Source organism: Octopus bimaculoides, chromosome 21 (assembly GCF_046866305.1).
Source record: "Octopus bimaculoides isolate indiv1 chromosome 21, ASM4686630v1, whole genome shotgun sequence".
Classification (NCBI taxonomy): Eukaryota; Metazoa; Mollusca; class Cephalopoda; order Octopoda; family Octopodidae; genus Octopus; species Octopus bimaculoides.
The window spans coordinates 26,566,813-26,585,937 of NC_142948.1; the positions used below are offsets into that span (position 1 = coordinate 26,566,813).

Consider the following 19,125-nt stretch of genomic DNA (forward strand, 5'->3'; position numbering starts at 1 on the left):
GCCGACCAATGCTTTGTGAGTAAATTTGGTATACGGAAACTGTGTAGAAGCCTGTCGTGTACATGCATTATTTCTTTACTACCCACAAGGGGCTACACAGAGAGGGGACAAACAAGGACAGACAAACGGATTAAATCGATTATATCGACCCCAGTGTGTAACTAGTACTTATTTAATCGACTCCGAAAGGATGAAAGGCAAAATCAACCTCGGCAGAATTTGAACTCAGAATGTAGCGGCAGACGAAATACTGCTAAGCATTTCGCCGGGCATGCTAACGTTTCTGCCAGCTCGCCGCCTTTCCTCGCCTGTCGTGTACATGTGTGTGTGTGTGTGTGTGTGTGTGTGTGTGTGTGTCCATCCGTGTTTGTCAACCCCCTTCCGCCACTGCTTGACAACCGGTATTGGTTCGTTTGCGTTCCCATAACTTAGCGGTATGGCAAAAGTAATTAAAAGAATAAATATAGTCTTTAAAACAAAAAAAACATAAGTAATGGAGTATTAGGCAGTGTCCCAGCACGACCGCAAACCAATAACTACTACAAGTAAAAGATAAATGACAAATAATATACGAATAAAGAGTTCGTAATTTTTCTTTTGATGTTAGATCTTCTCAAGTTACAACTACTTAGACCAGAGATAGCCAACGAATAGCGCTTAAACGAATAATGGCACCTTCTATAATTAGAAGGTTTACATAAAAAAAAACCGTCCAAAATTGTTCAGTGCTCGTTTGATGTTTGTTTGATCTTGAGGCGGCAATCAGTGCCATTTGTCCTCTTTTTTTGATTTTTTAAATTCTTTTTGTAACTAATGAGTTTACAGTTTGACATTCTTCCTCTACGGAATTGTATTTTGATTTTCTTTGTAGGTTTTTGCGGCTTTGTACTTGTTTCTGGTTTTTTTTTTGGTTTTTTTTTTGCGAAAATTAAATTATTGTTTTACTTTACTCATCACACTGAAATACAGAGTGCGTGTGAGTGCACGCGCGGTGTGTTTATGAGTGTGCTTGTGAGAGAAACAGACAGACAGACACACAGACAGAGACAGAAAGATATATAGACAGATAGATAAGTAGAGAAATACATTGAGACTGAAACAGATAGACAGATATAGATAGATTTAAGGCGGCGAGCTAGCAGAAACGTTAGCGCGCCGGGCGAAACGCTTAGCGGTATATCATCTGCCGTTACGTTCTGAGTTCAAATTGCGCCGAGGTCGACTTTGCCTTTCATCCTTTCGGGGTCGATAAATTAAGTACCAGTTACGCACTGGGTTCGATGTAATCGACTTAATCCCTTTGTCTGTCCTTGTTTGTCCCCTTGAGGGCAATAAACAAATAAGATAGATAGATAGATAGATAGATAGAAAGAGAGACACACAAACATACAGAGACAGGTAGATAGATAGATAGATAGAGAGAGAGGGAGGGAGGGAGAACTAAGACAAACGTCAGGTGAAAAGTAAATGCGAATGCAACGAATAGTGGGAAAATTAGCTGCTATTTATAGCGGGTCCTTCAGGAAAACCGTTGCACATTATGCAAATAGCTTCTCAAATCAACAGATATGATCTTACTCCTTATAAAACACAATAAATATCAAATCAGACTTAAAACAGAAGGAAAACAGGTGTTAGTGTTTGCGTCTGAGTTATGGAACCAGTAGGTGGAGAAGAAAGAACGAATTAAAAGAAAATGTCTTCGTTGAAAGAAATTGTGACCTTGTCCTACGAAATTGCTTTAAAGTTAAGCATAAACAAAATGGTAACCATCTCTTATGGAGAAGTAATCGTTGGGCCTTGTCTCTGAATATTTGCAAGATGTTTTGGTGATAAAAATTATTAATTTCAAATTTTGGCACAAGGCCAGCAATTTGTGGGAGGGGATAAGACGATTACATCTACCCCAGTACTCGACTTGTACTCGTTCTATCGACCTCAAGAGGATGAAAGGTAAAGCTGACCTCGGCGGAATTTGAACTCAGAACGTTAACGGACGAAGTGTCACTAAGCAGAGAAATGGTCTCTCACCTTCTACTACCTTTCCCTATTTAAAGCGTTTATGTTGTGTTCCATAAAACGTACCGACCTTGAGTTGTAATGTCGAAACACATACATTGTTTCCATACAGTAATTTCAATGCCTTCTACCTATGTTGTGCTCAATAATTATGAACTACTCTCATAATATTATCTAGCATGTTATATTACAGAAGATTTCTAACAATTATATTTGTTGTTCCATTAAATCAATTAATGTATACAAATGTAAATATAAACAACACAACTATAAACAAATATAAACACTAAACATTAATTGTTGGGTAATTCATGTTTTAGAACACAGCCTCTTACCTCTGCCTCTTGCTTCTACCTAATTACTATGACTAACCCCAAACGCTAATGAATCTAGAACAATCCTCCAAGACCGTATTGTAACTTGCGATGAAAAGTGGTTGGACCAAAATGAAGCACCAAAAATCTTCCCTAAACCCAAGCTCTTCAAAAGAAAGGTTATGGTGACTGTTTGGTGGTGTACTGCTGGACTCATCCACTATAGCTTATCAAAACCAGGAAAAAGCATTACTGCAGAAACAGACTGCCATGAAATTGCCAAAGTGAAAGAAAAACTGCTACTCCTCTGTCCCAGACTGGTCGACAGAAGAGGGCTAATCATTCTTCACGACAATGCTCAACCAAGCGTTTCACTAATGACGTTCCAGAAATTGAGTGAACTTGGCCACAAAGTTCTTCCCCACCCAGATTATTCCCTAGACTTTTCTCCTACCGATTACCACTTTTTCAAGCACCTTGATGGTTTCCTGCGAGAGAAGGAGTTCAAAAATAAAACCGATGTTGAAAGTGCGTTCAAAGAGTTCATCAGCTCCAGAACTCCAAATTTTTATGATATCGGAATAATCAAGCTTGTAACTCGTTGGCAAAAATGTGTCGATAGTAATGGTGCTTACTTTGATGAATAAAATTTCCGGATTGTTGAAATATATTGTGATGAATTTCATGTTTCAAAACGTTGCTTACTTTTTACTCAGTCTGATATATGTGTGCGTGTGTATGTGTGTGAGTGTGCGTGCGCACACACACACACATGCACACACACACACACGCATACAGTAATCCATTGCCATATCGCGGTTTATCTATCGTGGATTTTTTCTGGCTAATATATGTAAATTTATATCACGGTCTCCACAGTATATCCGGGTTTCTACGGCCGACAGGTATTTATATATTTTTTTAAAGATTTTAATTATTTCTGTGGGAGGTTTCGGAATATAACACCCGCGATAGTCGAGGGATTACTGAATACACACACACTGCTGAATAATAATACGGAAATATATATACTCATGTTTTTATCACCTAACTTATATAAATACATTAAGAGAGAGGGAGAGAGTGGAAGAAAGAGGGAGAAAAGACAGAGAGAGAGAGAGACAAAGAAAGAGAGAATAATTAAAAATGTAAAGATACCAAAATAGTTGTATGAACATATGTTATATAAGAACTGATTCGTGTTACATGTTGTGTGACGTATGTGAAGACATGTGTGAAAACAAAACTGACGCATTGGAATGTAAAATGGTACTCTGGACTCTTGAGTCACTCCTGTAGCTTCCCAGTTAATAAACTAAACACAGCTATGTATGTGTGTATGTGTATGGATGATTGTATGTATGTGTGTATGTATCTATAGATGGATGTAAGATGCCTGTATGCATGTATGTAGTATGTGTGTGCGTGTGTGTGTATGTGTGCGTGTGTGTACGTATGGATGTATGCATAGATGAATGTTTAAATGTATGCATGAGACTGAGAGATGGAGAGAGAGAGAGAGACAGAGAGAGAGAGACAGAGACAGAGAGGGAGTAACAGAGAGAGAGAGAGACAGAGACGAAGAGACAGAGACAGAGAGAGAGGCTGAGACAGACAGAAAAAGGTGGGAGCGATTATAAAATTGGGTATATATATATATATATGTATGTCTGTGTGTAGTGTATGTATGTACACACGCACACATACACACACACACACCACTCCTTCACGCTTAAGGATGAGCCGTTCAAGAGATAATATGATAACTACGTAACATGTGTGGATTCGCATGTGACTATATAGGCCAATGCCGGATTCCTAACTGCATAACTGGAGAAGAAGAACGCTTGTTGTCTCGCAATAAAAAGAGACGAGCAAGGTGTCGGCCACTCCGTGTTGCTTTCATCATTACTTTTACGATCTATCTTGCCTTGTGCCAAAATTAGAAAGAAGTATTTTGGCGATCTGTGGTGCGTACTGTCTTCTATCTTGGAGGTTCTCTCTACTTAAGTCTGTTTTGTACATCAGCGGTCAACGACCTTTCTTGGTCCCACGGACCGAGGGCTAACGAACACAACAAAATACAATAAAGTGCGTAATATGTAATTTAATTATCTCATATATAATACATATTACTTATATTGGCACTCCGTCTCTTACGACGTCGAGGGTTCCAGTTGATCCGATCAACGGAACAGCCTGCTCGTGAAATTAACGTGCAAGTGGCTGAGCACTCCACAGACATGTGTACCCTTAACGTAGTTCTCGGGAGATATTCAGCGTGACACAGTGTGTGACAAGGCTGACCCTTTGAATTACAGGCACAACAGAAACAGGAAGTAAGAGTGAGAGAAAGTTGTGGTGAAAGAGTACAGCAGGGTTCGCCACCATCCCCTGCCGGAGCCTCGTGGAGCTTTTAGGTGTTTTCGCTCAATAAACACTCACAACGCCCAATCTGGGAATCGAAACCGTGATCCTATGACTGCGAGTCCGCTGCCGTAACCACTGGGCCATTGCGCCGCCACATTACTTATACAATAGACAAAAACACACACATACATGCGTGCGTGTGTATCTTTATCGCTTTCTCATTTCAGTTATTAGAACTGCGGCCGTGCTGGGGCACCGCCTCCAAGAATTTTTTTTTTTAGCTGAATGAATCGACACCAGTCCTTCTTCTTTATGCCTAGTACTCATTCTTCCGAGCTCTCTACCGAATCGCTAAGTTACGGGGATGTAAACAGACTCACACCGGTTGTCAAGTGATGGCTTCACACACACATATATATATATACAGGTGTGACTGTAGTAAGAAGCTTGCTTCCAAGTCACCTGGTTCGAGGTTCGATTCCAGTGCGTGGCACCTTGGGCAAGTGTCTTCTATCGGGCTGACCAAAGCCTTGCGAGTGAATTTGGTAGACGGAAACTGAAAGAAGCCCGTCGTATATATATGTATATGTATATGTGTGTGCGTTTGTGTGTCTGTGTTTGTCTCCCCAACATCGCTTGACAACCGATGCTGGTGTGTTTAGGTCCCCGTAACTTAGCGGTTCGGCAAGAGAGAAACCGATAGAATAAGTACTAGGCTTACAAAGAATAAGTCCTGGGGTCGATTTGCTCAACTAAAGGCGGTGCTCCAGCATGGCCGCAGTCAAATGACTGAAACAAGTAAAAGAGTAAAAGAAAGGTGTATACAGCTTAACCAACTTCGAAAACAGAGTCCGTTATTACGGGGATATTGCACAGCAGACCCGGATTTCTGGAAGCCGGATAACAGGTCCGGTATTGTATGTAAATATAAAATATATTATATAATATATTCAAAGAAAATCGAAAGCAAAAAAAAAAAAACTCAAACACCATAAAAAATACCCCCGAAACTTTTATACTAATTGTTGGCTTTATACAAATTAGTGCTTCTTTTGCTTTGCCATGTGTGAATAGCCTCTTGTTAACATTCCGAGAATATTCCAATCTGACTTAAATAAACAAACAAATAAATAAATAAAACCGCATTTATAAAAGTCAAGGGAGACAATTCAACGATGCTTAATATGAGATTGCACAACTTGCTAGAAACAGCAGCAGGATTTCCAACAAATTCACACACTCTTACATTCTTAAGGAAAATGGAATGAAATGTTACTCTCAGTCTCTTTTTACTTGTTTCAGTCGTTTGACTGCGGCCATGCTGGAGCACCGCTTTTAGTCGAGCAGATCGACTCCAGGACTTATTCTTTGTAAGCCTAGTACTTATTCTATCAGTCTCTTTTGCCGAACCGCTAAGTTACGGGGACGTAAACACACCACCATCGGTTGTCACGCGATGCTGGGGGGGACAAACACAGACACACAAACATATACAAACGCACACATATATATACATATATACGACTGGCTTCTTTTAGTTTCCGTCTACCAAATCCACCCACAAGGCTTTGGTCGGCCCGATGCTATAGTAGAAGACACTTGGGCATAACTACAGGATTTTACCCCCCAGACTTTGGGAGGTCATAACTACAGGGGTAGTTATGCCGACACTTGCCCAAGGTGCCACGCAGTGGGAATGAACCAATTTCTATTACAATCTACACTTGCTCACATATATCTTTCTTTTTCGTCTTAAGTTATTGAACTGCGGCCATGCTGGAGTACCGTCTTGAAGTCGAACGAATTAACAAAACCAGTAGTTATTTTTTAAAGTCTGGTACTTTATTCTATCGTTGTCTTTTGTCGGACCTCTAAGTAACAAGAACGTGAAGAAACCAGCACCGGTCGTCAAGAGGTGGTAGGGAATACAAACACACACACGAACATGGTTAAATAGATTGCCACTAAAATGTTGGCTGCGGACTGCTTGCAGGGAATTGCACCATCTGAGCATCTATTCTTGAAATAACTGTAAGGGAATACCTGAATATCTTTTTCTTCCTTCTTATCCAGCTTTGGATTCCACTTACGATGACATGCTTTACCTACTTTCTCATATCAACGGACTGACTTACCTTATTACAGTTCCAGAAGAATACCAGACTATATATCACAAGTATTACGAACATTCCTCAACACACGAAACGCGCGCACGCACGTACACACACACGTACGTAATGATTGTGATATCTGGGTCTATAAAAATCTGAAAGATTTTCTTAAGATTTGAAGGATGACGGTTAAATCAAGATTCTTTCTCTCACAACCTTGCTACTAAGTCGGTCGCCGGTCAAAATTTACTCTTAGTTAAAAAAGAACATATATATATATGCATACATACACACACACGCTCACATATACACATACACACACACACACACACATATGTCCAACGCTCGTGGACATGCTTACAAGATAAAAAAAAAACAAAAAAACATAAGTAGCTTCCTTACCAACCACATGGTTCCGGGTTCGGTCCCACTGCTTGGCACCTTGGGCAAGTGTTTTCTACTATAGCCTTGGATCGACCAAAGCCTTGTGAGTGGATTTGGTAGACGGAAACTGAAAGAAGTCCGTCGTATATATATATAAATATACGTGTGTGTCTGTGTTCGTCCCCCCAACATCGCTTGACAACCGACGCTGGTATGTTTAGGTCCCCGTAACTTATTCTATCGGTTTCTCTCTTGCCGAACCGCTAAGTACTAGGCTTACAAAGAATAAGTCCTGGGGTCGATTTGCTCGACTAAAGGCGGTGCTCCAGCATGGCCGTAGTTAAATGACAAACAAATAAAAGATTAAAAGAGCACCCATGACTTTTGGAAATATATTTTCACGAAATACCCACATCATTTGTTAGCTGTCGAGACACTATATTCTTCAAAACTTTCATGCTTCTTGAAAGTCGTCAACAGTACACCTGATGCACCCCCTCCTCTCCTGTTTCTTTTTAGCTGTAGTGCACCTGAACATTCTATACAATAAGTTCATTATATTTATACACATAGATCGTTGCCAGTGCCCCTGGACTGGCTCTTGTGCGGGTGGCACATCAAATACACCATTTTGAGCGTGGCCTTTGCCAATACCGCCTGACTGGCCTTCGTGCCGGTGACACGTAAAAGCACCCACTACACTCTCTGAGTGGTTGGCGTTAGGAAGGGCATCCAGCTGTAGAAACTCTGCCAAATCAGATTGGAGCCTGGTGTTGCCATCTGGTTTCACCAGTCCTCAGTCAAATCGTCCAACCCATGCTAGCATGGAAAGCGGACGTAAAACGATGATGATGATGATGATAATAATGATAATGGGTTTTCACGGTTTCTGTCTATCAAATCCACTCAGAAGGCACTGGCCGGCACAGTGCAATAGAAGAAGGCATCCAGGATGACGCGCGGTGAGACCGAACCCGAAACAACATGGTTGTCAAGCGAGCTTCTTAACCATACAACCATAGCTTTGGTAACACAAACGGAATAGAACTCGAGGGCCGATAATTTAGAGTTTTTCGGGGGACGGGGTTAAAGTTTCTACCCGAAGGCGCAGGCGTGACTGTGTGGTAAGAGGCTTGCTTCCCAACCACATGGTTCCGGGTTCAGTTTCACTGCATGGCACCTTGGGCAAATGTTTCCAACTATAGCTTCGAACCGACCAAAGCTTTGTGAGTGGATTTGGTAGACAGAAACTGAAAGAATCCCGTCGTATATATATATATAGATATATATATATATGACTTTTCTACTCTAGGCACAATGCCCGAAATTTTGAAGGAGGGGGCCAGTCGATTATATTGACCCCAGGACGCAACTGCTACTTAATTTATCAACCCCGAAAGGATAAAAAGTCATAGTCGACCTCGGCAGAATTTGAACTCAGAACGTAAAGACAGACGAAATAGCGCTAAGCATTTCACCCGGCGTGCTAACGTTTCTTATTTCTTTATTGCCCACAATGGGCTAAACATAGAGGGCACAAACAAGGACAGACAAAGGGATTAAGTCAATTACATCGACCCCAGTGCATAACTGGTACTTAATTTATCGACCCCGAAAGGATGAAAGGTAAAGTTGACCTCGGCGGAATTTGAACTCAGAATGTCACGGAAGACGAAATACCGCTAAGCATTTCGCCCGGCGTGCTAACGTTTCTGCTAGCTCACCGCCTAATATATACATATATATCGTTTGTAGAAAGCATAAACCCCCTAGAAGAAGCACACTCTAAGAATTAAAATGTTGGTGTTGATCTGGAAAGATCGTAATCAATATGGCGTTGTGTCGTATTGCACCATCCTTGCATATATCAATAGGTACATGCAGTATCATTAATCTCAGTCTGAACATAGGTACCTAATGTGAGCTTCATATAGAGATGGTGGAATCGATTCGGATCTTTTCAATATGACTGACAGATTTTTTAATTAATTTTTTTAAACTAAACACTTTGAAACTTCGGACAGTGGTAGAGTGTGTCACGTAGAACAGGGTTTACTCTTAACGTTTTTGACAAAATTTTGTATTTTAGAAATTATTTCGTGTTAAAGTTGTCGTATTTGGGTAATTTTAACCAATCAATGACGTGCATTCAGCTGAAGAAAATTACTGCTGCTGTTTACGAACAACTTACGGGTCCACTCCCCTAACAAAACCCTTCTTTAATAACCAGAGATGTTTTTATAGCAATATAAGTTGTGGTTGCATGACCTGCTAGAAAAAGTAGCTAAACTTTTTTTTATATACGGAAGAGAAAATCTCTATCCTGTGATATACACGTAGAGTCAATTATGTCTGGGAAGAAAGACGGAATGTTCACAGTTGGGACGCTTTTGATCATATCTGTTCAATCAGATCCAACTCGGGACTAAACAAGTGACGAAGGAAATGAGACGAAGCAACGAGAGAGCCTTTATCTGGTCGCTCGAGTTGCTAGAAAGAGCAACCAAATCTGCCTGACAAAAAGGAAAATGAAATTTGTCCTCAAGAAAAAAAAAAAAAAAAAATGCAAGTTTATATTATTTTATAAGGGAATCCCAATATTTGGAATATTGATACTTGCTATCTTTTATTCTTTCAACTTTTCTTTTAACTTTAGCTGCTTCATCATTCAGTGAAGAATATTGTTTTAACCACAGGATAGCTCTGATTGTAATGGATCTGTGAGAAAAAGCGTTCCAGCCATGACCATTTTGTCTTATTCTTTTCTAGAAGTAATGAAATCCTAAGCGAACATTATATCCGAAGTTTCAAAGTGTTTAGTTAAAAAAAAAAAAATTAATTAAAAAAAAATTTGTCGGTCAAATTGAAAAGATTCGTCGAGTCATTCGACTAGAAAAATTCAAGACGGTGCCCCAACATGGCCGCAGCCTAATTACTGAAACAAGTAAAAGACCAAAAAATAAGAGATGTAGTTTTTTTTTACGCTAATTACGGAAATCATAACCATTAGTGAAATACCATTATCAACTGCTATTTTTATCGTTATTTGAACTTAATATTTAAAAGCAGTGTTTTTAAAATCTCCTCTTTGGTTGTTTCATTTATAATAATAAAAATGTGAAAAACTTAATTCGTGAATAAACCAGAGGCGAGGGAAGGGAGGTAGGGTTAGTTTCAAAAAGTTATTAGGTGTAACCGGAACGAAAAATACTTGCGTTTCCCCTTCCACACTTTTGTATTCGTCAATATCCACAATGCACAAAGTTTGTATTGGCATATCTACAGTTTGATACCCCATTAGTTTTGTTTTAAAACTTTCTGAAAAATATATATTTTTTAAATGAAGCAATTTTAGAGATAGATTTTTCACGGTGTGGATTACAATTATGTCGACAATGTTTAAATAAAAAAAGAACATTTTTAATAAAGCTTTAGGACCTCTTCCCTCCCCTTCTTCCCGATTTAGTTTCACAAGTTCTTTAAAATGCATATTTTTAAATTAAATTTTTCAGAAATACCTTTCCAAGACTGAAGACTATGTAAAGCTGATGTTTCAAACTTACAAATCTGAAAAGAAAAAGGTTAAAAAAATACTAAATTAACGAAAAGAATGGATACGGAGAGTGGAATTAAAATCTGAAATTTCTTCAAAATCAATTTTGTTTTAAATGCTATTAATGTAAGTGTAGTCTTCACCATCGAAAACGCAACCCTGTAAAATTTCATTTAAAAAATATGCTTTTTTGGTATGAAGAAAGTCGTGAAGTGGAGCATCATTCTGTAGATAAACCGAACACATTATAAAGGGTGTCCACAAGGTCTGGGTACATGGAGTAAATAAAATCATAACATAAACAATTAAATATAAGAAATAATAATTTCTTGAAGTATGTGTTAATCTCCATGTGGTTACACGTAGTAAATAAAATCATAACATAAACTATTAAATATAAGAAATAATAATTTCTTGAAGTATGTGTTAATCTCCATGTGGTTACACGTAGTAAATAAAATCATAACATAAACTATTAAATATAAGAAATAATATTAATCCCCATGTACCCAGACTTTGTGGACACCCTGTATAATAGCCTTCTGAATAGGTAGGATGTCATGATTGAAACTTTTTTTTTATCATATATATACATACGATCAGGGGTAAACTTGCGTCTAAACAACACAATCGCGGGAATCCAATTCTAAAGCACCTTGCTTTAATAAAGACCAGGCGCACGTCTTCACTATCCCCACAGCTACGCAACAAGTCACTGTAACGCATATTATTTCTCAATTATACTCATTTTTATATTCCTTCTTTCCTTGATATATTCGAAATAAGTAATTTCAAGGGCGAGTCACGAGATAAATACTAATGTAATTAATAGCATGTAATCTACAGAAAAAAAACCTCGGATAGAAAACTGGTTGAAAGAAATCTGCGGAATCCGAAACTGCGTCTTCTGAAATATCTCTTTGATATATTTACCTGTTAGAGTATCTGTTAGGCCCCAGAATTAATGGTTTTAATTGGTTTTAATTCACTTTATTATTTTTTTTGGTTTTAATTTCTTATGAACGAATTAAAATTTATGAAATATTTGGCGCCAAATTTAACATTTTGTCTTATCGTTGTTGTAAGCGACATCACAGTAGTTATGGCAGTAAAGACTGTGGAAACTGGTTCAGAGGTAAATATCAACATTTCGGAAGCAATATATCTTTTTTATCTTATTTGTTTAACCCAGTAGCATGTAGCCATGCTGGGGCACTGCTTTGAAGAATCTGTAGTCGAATGAATCGACCCTAGTATATATTTTTCTTATTTTTTTAATATGCGTGGTACTTATTCTATTGTCCCTTTGGCTGAACCACTAAGTTACGGGGGACATAAATACACCAACACCGGGATACTTTTTATGAAATTTTCTATCAATACCCTTCAGATGGTGTAAGTGAGGTTTATAATGGAATTTAATATGAAGAAAAAATAAAATTGCTGGGCTCACACACATATTGACAGACATCACATATATCTATAAAATGAAACTTGAAATTTTGGAAAAAATTGTGATATGTATGTGCCCAATACATTTCTCTATTAAGTTCCAATATAATCCTAATCTAACCAAGTGAAAGATATTTGTAGAAAATTTCATTAAAAAAATACCCATTTTTCTGAAAGTTATAAAATTTTGATCTTTCTATGTTAGGGGGTCTCCATCAATTAATGCTAACCAGGAATCGTCATCATCATCATCATTTTAACGTCCACTTTTCCATGCTTGCATAGATTGGATGGAGCTCATTCAGGCTGGATGCCCTTTCTGTTGTCAACCTTTGCCTGTTTCCAAGCAGGGTTATATTTCCTCATGACCAGGCATGTTTTTGGCAGAATACTGGAAATTAACGACACTGCTTGTATGGCAGTGACACTCATTTACAGCTACTATGCAATGTCAAGACAAGGAGCCACAAACATACACATACACTCACACACATGCACATACATACATCTGTATAAAAATACACACACACACATGTACATAGATATCGCTGTATAAAAATATACACACCTGATGGGCTTCTTTCAATTTCCATCAACTGAATCCACTCGCAAATTTTTGGTTGGCCTGGGACTATAGTGGAAGACACTTGACCAAGGTGCTATACAGTGGGATTGAAACCAGAACCATGTGGTTGGAAAGCAAAACTACTCAACCACACAGCCACACCTACAGAAATCTTTATTTTATATAAAATAAAATAATTTTTTTATTTCTTCTTCAGCTGCTCGCCAGGCTTGGCACACGTGTTCCCCTTAGCAACATTGTGCCAGAACTGTTTGGAGAAGGGTCGAGTAGCGGAGAGATCATTGAATTCTTCGGAGAAGAAGGAACTGGTAAAACCGAACTCTTGCTGAATCTAATCACACGATGCATTCTTCCAAAAGTCTGGCAAAATATTCCTGTTGATGGTCCCGAGTCGAAAGTTGTTTTCATCAGCACTGACTACAAGTTTTCTATCTTAAGACTAGTTCTCATCTTGGAAAAGAAAATTACCAAAATTCTTCAATCTCATTTCAGTGAACTATCACAAAATGCTAATGATGGAGATAATGTTACCAAGCCGGACATGGAATCAGAAGTGCAATTATTTACTGATGACTGTCTCCAACGTGTCCAAGTTGTTTATTGTTCAAGCTCATGGCAGTTGTTCCTTACTTTACACAGTCTTGAATACCAACTGACCACTGATGCAAGTTATAGTTTATTGGTTATTGATAGCATATCAACATTTTATTGGCTGGACAGGTTTTGTGCCAATGATAACATCAGCAACCAGGGCCTTAACATACGCAGAATTACTAAAATACTAAAGAAATTTGTTAATGACCTTAATATTTCTGTTATAGCCACCAAATTGTCCCTCTTTAAACCAAAATATTCTGACAATCTAGACCCAACAAATAATAATAGTCTTATAATTAATCCTAATGCTATAAATAATCCAGGGATATATTCAACAGCTAAGCAGTCCCATACAAAATACTTGGATAAAGTCTGGGAAAATTTTGTTTGCAAACGGTGGGTTTTCACAGTAATCTCTGCTGCAGAATCTAAGTTTTGTTTGACAGGTACAAACCTGAAAACTCTTCATTTTACCATCACAGAATCTGGTGTGAAGTTCTTGTGATAAATATTGATTTCTTTGCACTGGATTAGAGTTACGAAGCTAGAAAATGGATAAAATCATCTACATGCGCCTGATTACTTGTTTGCTTTATCTGAATCAGGATAACGGAGAAGAAGAACAAAAAAAGGAAAATTCAACAACATAACAGGTGTTGATATTATCATCATCATCATCATCAATTACTTGGTGACTCTGCCAGTGCTGGTGCCACATAAAAAGCATCCAGTCCACTCTGTAAAGTGGTTGGCATTTGGAAGGGCATCCGACTATAAAAACCATGCCAAAGCTGACCTCATCTATGCTGGTACCACATAAAAAGCACTCTGTCCATCTGCTGGGTGGTTGGAGTTAGGAAGGGTATTCAGCCATAAAAACTGCCAAAACAGACACAGAAGTTCGTTGTAGTCTTCTGCCTGGCCAGCTCCTGTCAAACTGTTCAAACCATGCCAACATGGAACATATATTCTCTCCCCCTATCATTTTCTCTCATCTTTTTTTTCCCCTTCACCATTTTCTATCTATCACCAGTTTCTATTTACTAGACTTGTTTACAAGGCTTTGGTTAGCTTGAAGCTATAGTAAAAGAAACACTTGCCCAAGGTGGCACACAGTAGGATTGCACCCAAAATCATGTTGCCAGGAAACAAACTGCTTAACTACACAGCCATACCTTCTTGAGAAAAACTAATGGTACCTACCTTGCAAGTTCATTCTGTCAAAACACAGCTGCCCAAAGTAATTAGTTTACAATCAACAAAATGGTCAATGACTTACATGAATCATTGATCACTTGTGGTCATTGACCACTACTAGAAAGAAAGAGGACTGTCATTAAGATTTTGAAAAGTGTTTCACAAAAAAAAGAGGCTAAAAATAATAATAAAGAAATATACAGGAATAGAGGTAGTTGTGCTGATGATTAAGTCATAAACATACAACATTTATGGCCTAAACACTCAAAGCAGTAAATGTTTAATCTCTGCTTAATAAAAGCCCATATAAATGTTGATTGATTGGTCGATTTCTCTTGTCATGTTTTATAGACAGGAGAAGAGAGATGGGAGGGAGAGAGAGAGAGAGAGACAGTGTCTTATGACTTTATCATTTATCTTGTTCCAGTCCAGTCATTGGACTACATGGCCATACTGGGGCATCACTTTGAAGGGTTTTAGTCGAACAAATTGATACTTTTCTTTTTTTTTTGGTTTCAGTCACTTGACTGAGGCCATGCTGGAGTACTAATACTTTTTTTTTTTTTAATCTGGTACCTATTCTGTTGGCCTCTTTTGCTGAACTGCTAAGTAATGGGGGAGGTTAACAAACCAACACCAGTTGTCTAGTGGTGTGTTGGTGGGAGGAACGAATCAATACAAAGTCACACACATACAGACAAACAGAGAATTAGAGGCAGTCAGCAAATTAGCAAACAATTATCTGTGGACACACAAGAACAAGAGATCCCCAAGTAACCACTTCATAAAGGGCAGAAAACATCGACAGACAACAAATATAGTCTGTGCAAGACCAAAACCGAAGACATTAACCATATTGCCAACTGTGAGAGAGTGTCTTCCAGATACTATCTTCCCACAAGGCATGTTAGAGTGGCCAGAATGGTCTGGAACAGGATAATACACAAGAAAACATCTACAAAGTTTACTATATTGAGACCGAAGGGGTCAAAAGAATACTGGTGGACCTTGAAAATTAAAACAGCCACCAAGTTACAAAACAACTAATTAGATATCGTTATGTGGGACCTCAAGGAAAAGATATGTTCTGTCATGGACATCAGCTGCGCTCTGGACACTGATGTGGTAAGAAATATACAAGAGAAAAAGGACCTCTATGCACGATTGACAATGATTTTGCTAATCCAGTACCCAAGATACACTTTCAGCTTCATACTTGTTTTTCTTGGAGCAACAGGATACATACCAACCTGTCTGGAACAAAGTATGGCTGGACTTGGGATCTTGAGGAGAGAATGCAAATCCTTAATTCATACTCTACAAATGATCACAATATCTGGGGCTATAATAATCTGCAAGACCTTAAGATTTAAAGGGTGATGACCAAAAGCAAGATGCTTTCCTTCACAACCTTGCTACAAGCAGGTGGCCAATCTAAAATTTATTCTAAATTGAAAAGAGAACTCACGCACACATTTATGAGGGAATACTGAAAAGTTCCCGACATTAAGGGTATTGCAAAGGGCCTGGTGGGAGACTCAACCTTCTGAGTTCTTTTACAGGGCTTAGAAAAACTGAAGGGCTGCTACAATAAATGTGTGAATCTGAGAGGTGAATATGTTGAATAAAATCATAATTAACTGATCTTTCTGTATTTTGCTTTACCCAAAGCCAGGAACTTTTCAGCACCCCAACCTCAATACAATGGGCTTCCACACAGTTCCCATTTACCAATTTCACTCACAAGACATGGGTGCCATGGAGTGAGATTGAACCCAAATCCTTGCTGAAAATTACGCATTTTGCCTTTTTTTTTCATGAAATTGTGCAGAAATAGGTTTTTGATGGAGCAAATTGTGATTATGTTGATAAAATAATATATTTATTGCAAATGTACAAATGGAGAATTTGTTTTGTTTTTATCTTAAAGTAATAAATATTTTTCATTTGAAATTAGATATTCCTTTTGTCATTTTGTATAAGCACCAAGAAATTTGATAGAAGTTAAATCATAATGGGTAGTAATACACACATACATACACATAAAAGGATGTCTGCTTTCCCATGCTGGCATAGGTTGTAAGAGTTTTATGAGGGGTTTTTTTTTTACAGTGAGAATTCAAGGCCACATGGATGCAAAGCAGACTTCAAGCTTACCCATGGAGTCAGGACTGATAGTTGGTTTCAGATTTTTGCACAAGGCCAGCAAGTTCAGGGGTAAGCTGATTGCATTGACCCCAATGCTTAACTGGCACTTATTTTATCAACCCTGGAAGGATGAAAGTCAAAGTCAACCATGGCTGAATTTGAACTCAAAACATAAAGACAAATGAAGTGCTGTTAAGCATTTTGACTGGTGTGGTAATGATTCTTATTTCTTTACTGCCCACAAGGGGCTACACACAGAGGGGACAAACAAGGACAGATGTTATGGTTGATAAATAAATGTAATGATTAAGTTGTACAACTCGTGTTTTCTCTGCGAGTTCCCGAGAGGAATGCAACAGCGTTTAGTGGCGTCGCTTTGTGGGCCTTTCCACATCGGTAGCATTTCTGGTCTGTGGAATAAGACTGCTGATGGTTCTTTTGAGGACTCTTATTCTTGTTCTGTTGGACCTTGTAGACTTGCTTGGTTTTGGAACTGTAGACCGTTTCTTTGGCAACCTTTGCTGCGTCTTCTGTCTCGATGGCAACTTGGACAGTATGGGCAAAATCTATTTCTGTGTCTTTGATCATAAAAAGCGCCTTCAGAACCGCTTCATTGTTGACCGAACATATGAATCTGTCTCAGAGCTTCATCCTGTGGGTTGGTAATCGATGGAAAATCACATGTAGCCGCATCCTGGCGTATACATGCTGCCAGCTCCTGGAGAGTTTCGCCTGGCTTCCGTTGCATATCACTCCAAAACTTGAAACGCTCTCTCACAATGAAAAGTTTTGGGTTGAACTGTTCCTTCATGAAGTCAACGATTTCGTCCATTGTCAAGTTGTTGATATCTTTAGGCGGATTTTGTTGAGTTGCCAGATTAGCAAGTTGCTTGTAAATAGTAGCGACCTGATTGGTCAGGAACACTTGTGCCATGCGTTGTTCAGGTACAGCATTAGCAGCCACAAATGTGCGGAATCTTGATCAGTAATCAGGTCATAGTTCTGTCGTTGAATCAAATGCAAATAAAAGAATAAAAGTTACAAAAACTGGTTAGCATCAAAGAAATAAGTTCCACTCCAAAATTCTTTAACAAAACCATTTTATTAATTAGCAGCAGCAGCAGCAGTCTTCATGGTTTATTCCAGGAAGAATACCAATATGGTTTACAGAAAAATAACTTTTTAAATAAGCCCTGGGTGATAATTTTTTTTGATATTCTTTTGGTTTCATATATATATATTTTTTTTTTTCTTTTAATTTTTTGTTTTACATTTCAAATATAAATTATTTCGTAAGAATATTGGTAAGACAGTTTTTGTTTTCAAATTATTTATAGATTCAAACCATTATGTGGTTTTATTGTTTTTTTTTATATATATTTTTATTTGTCATTTAGTGAACAGCTGAGTACTTCTTGATTCAAATGAAATATCAATATAATAATAATAATAATATCATTAATAATAATTCTTTCTACTATAGACACAAGGCCTGAAATTTTTTTTAGTGGGTGTAGTCAATTACACTGCCCCCCCCCCCCCCCCCCATACTTCATTGGTACTTGGTATTTTATTTTACTGAACCCCAAAAGGATGAAAGGCAATGTTGACTTTGGTGGGATGTGAACTCAGAATGTAACAAGTCAGAAGAAATGCCGTAGAACATTTTGTCCAATATGCTAATGAATCTGCCAGGTTGCCACCTTCATAATAATAATAATAATTCTTTCTTCTATAGGAGCAAGGCCTGAAATTTTGAGGAGAAGGGGCTAGTCAATTATATTGACCCTAGTATCCAACTGATACTTATTACATTGACCCCAGTATCCAACTGATACTTATTTTATTGACCCCGAAAGGATAAAAGGCAAAGTCAACCCTGATGGCATTTGAACTCAAAACATAAGATGAACAAAATGTTGCTAAGCATTTTGTCCAGTGTTAAAGATTCTGCAGGCTTGCTGCCTTAAAGTGAGATATTTACAGCACCTAAGTTTCCCAAGTGGTCACCCATCTAAGTACTAACTAAGCTCAATGTTGCTTAACTATGGTCATCAGACAGGAACTGGTGCATTCAACATGATACGCCTGTAAGCAACTTGAAAACAATAATAATTATTTCTAATTTTGGTAGAAGGCTGACAATTTTTTAGTGGGAGGGAGAAGTGGATTACATCGACCCTGGTACTTTATTTTATCAACCCCTAAAGGGTGAAAGGCAAGGCTGACCTCAGCAGGATTTGAAATCAGAATGTAATGGACATTTTTCTGATGCTCTTAGTGATTCTGCGAGCCTGTTGCTCTCCTAATAATAACTATTTCAAATTTTGGCACAAGGTCAGCAAATTCAGAGGAGGGTATAAGTCAACCACATTGACCCCAGTATTCAACTGG

The 19,125-nt window shown here is 38.2% G+C and overlaps 1 protein-coding gene, 1 long non-coding RNA gene and 1 pseudogene across 2 annotated transcripts; 1 reads left to right on the forward strand and 2 right to left on the reverse strand.

The window, feature by feature from the left end:
* Positions 1–10,596: 10,596 nt before the first annotated feature.
* Positions 10,597–11,447, reverse strand: LOC149131529 (uncharacterized). The gene is made up of 2 exons (XR_016237780.1): positions 11,349–11,447; positions 10,597–10,765 (listed from the first exon to the last, which is right to left on the reverse strand). It is a non-coding gene; the product is annotated as an uncharacterized LOC149131529 (long non-coding RNA).
* A 173-nt stretch (positions 11,448–11,620) lies between these two features.
* On the forward strand, positions 11,621–16,536 carry LOC106879846 (DNA repair protein XRCC2). Its single transcript, XM_014929559.3, has 2 exons — positions 11,621–11,886; positions 12,986–16,536. Exons 1-2 carry the CDS (start codon positions 11,770–11,772, stop codon positions 13,889–13,891), a joined length of 1,023 nt encoding a protein of 340 aa, XP_014785045.2. The 5' UTR covers positions 11,621–11,769; the 3' UTR covers positions 13,892–16,536.
* Positions 16,537–18,708: 2,172 nt separating this feature from the next.
* Positions 18,709–18,827, reverse strand: LOC128250492 (5S ribosomal RNA; annotated as a pseudogene).
* Between the last annotated feature and the right edge of the window lie 298 nt (positions 18,828–19,125).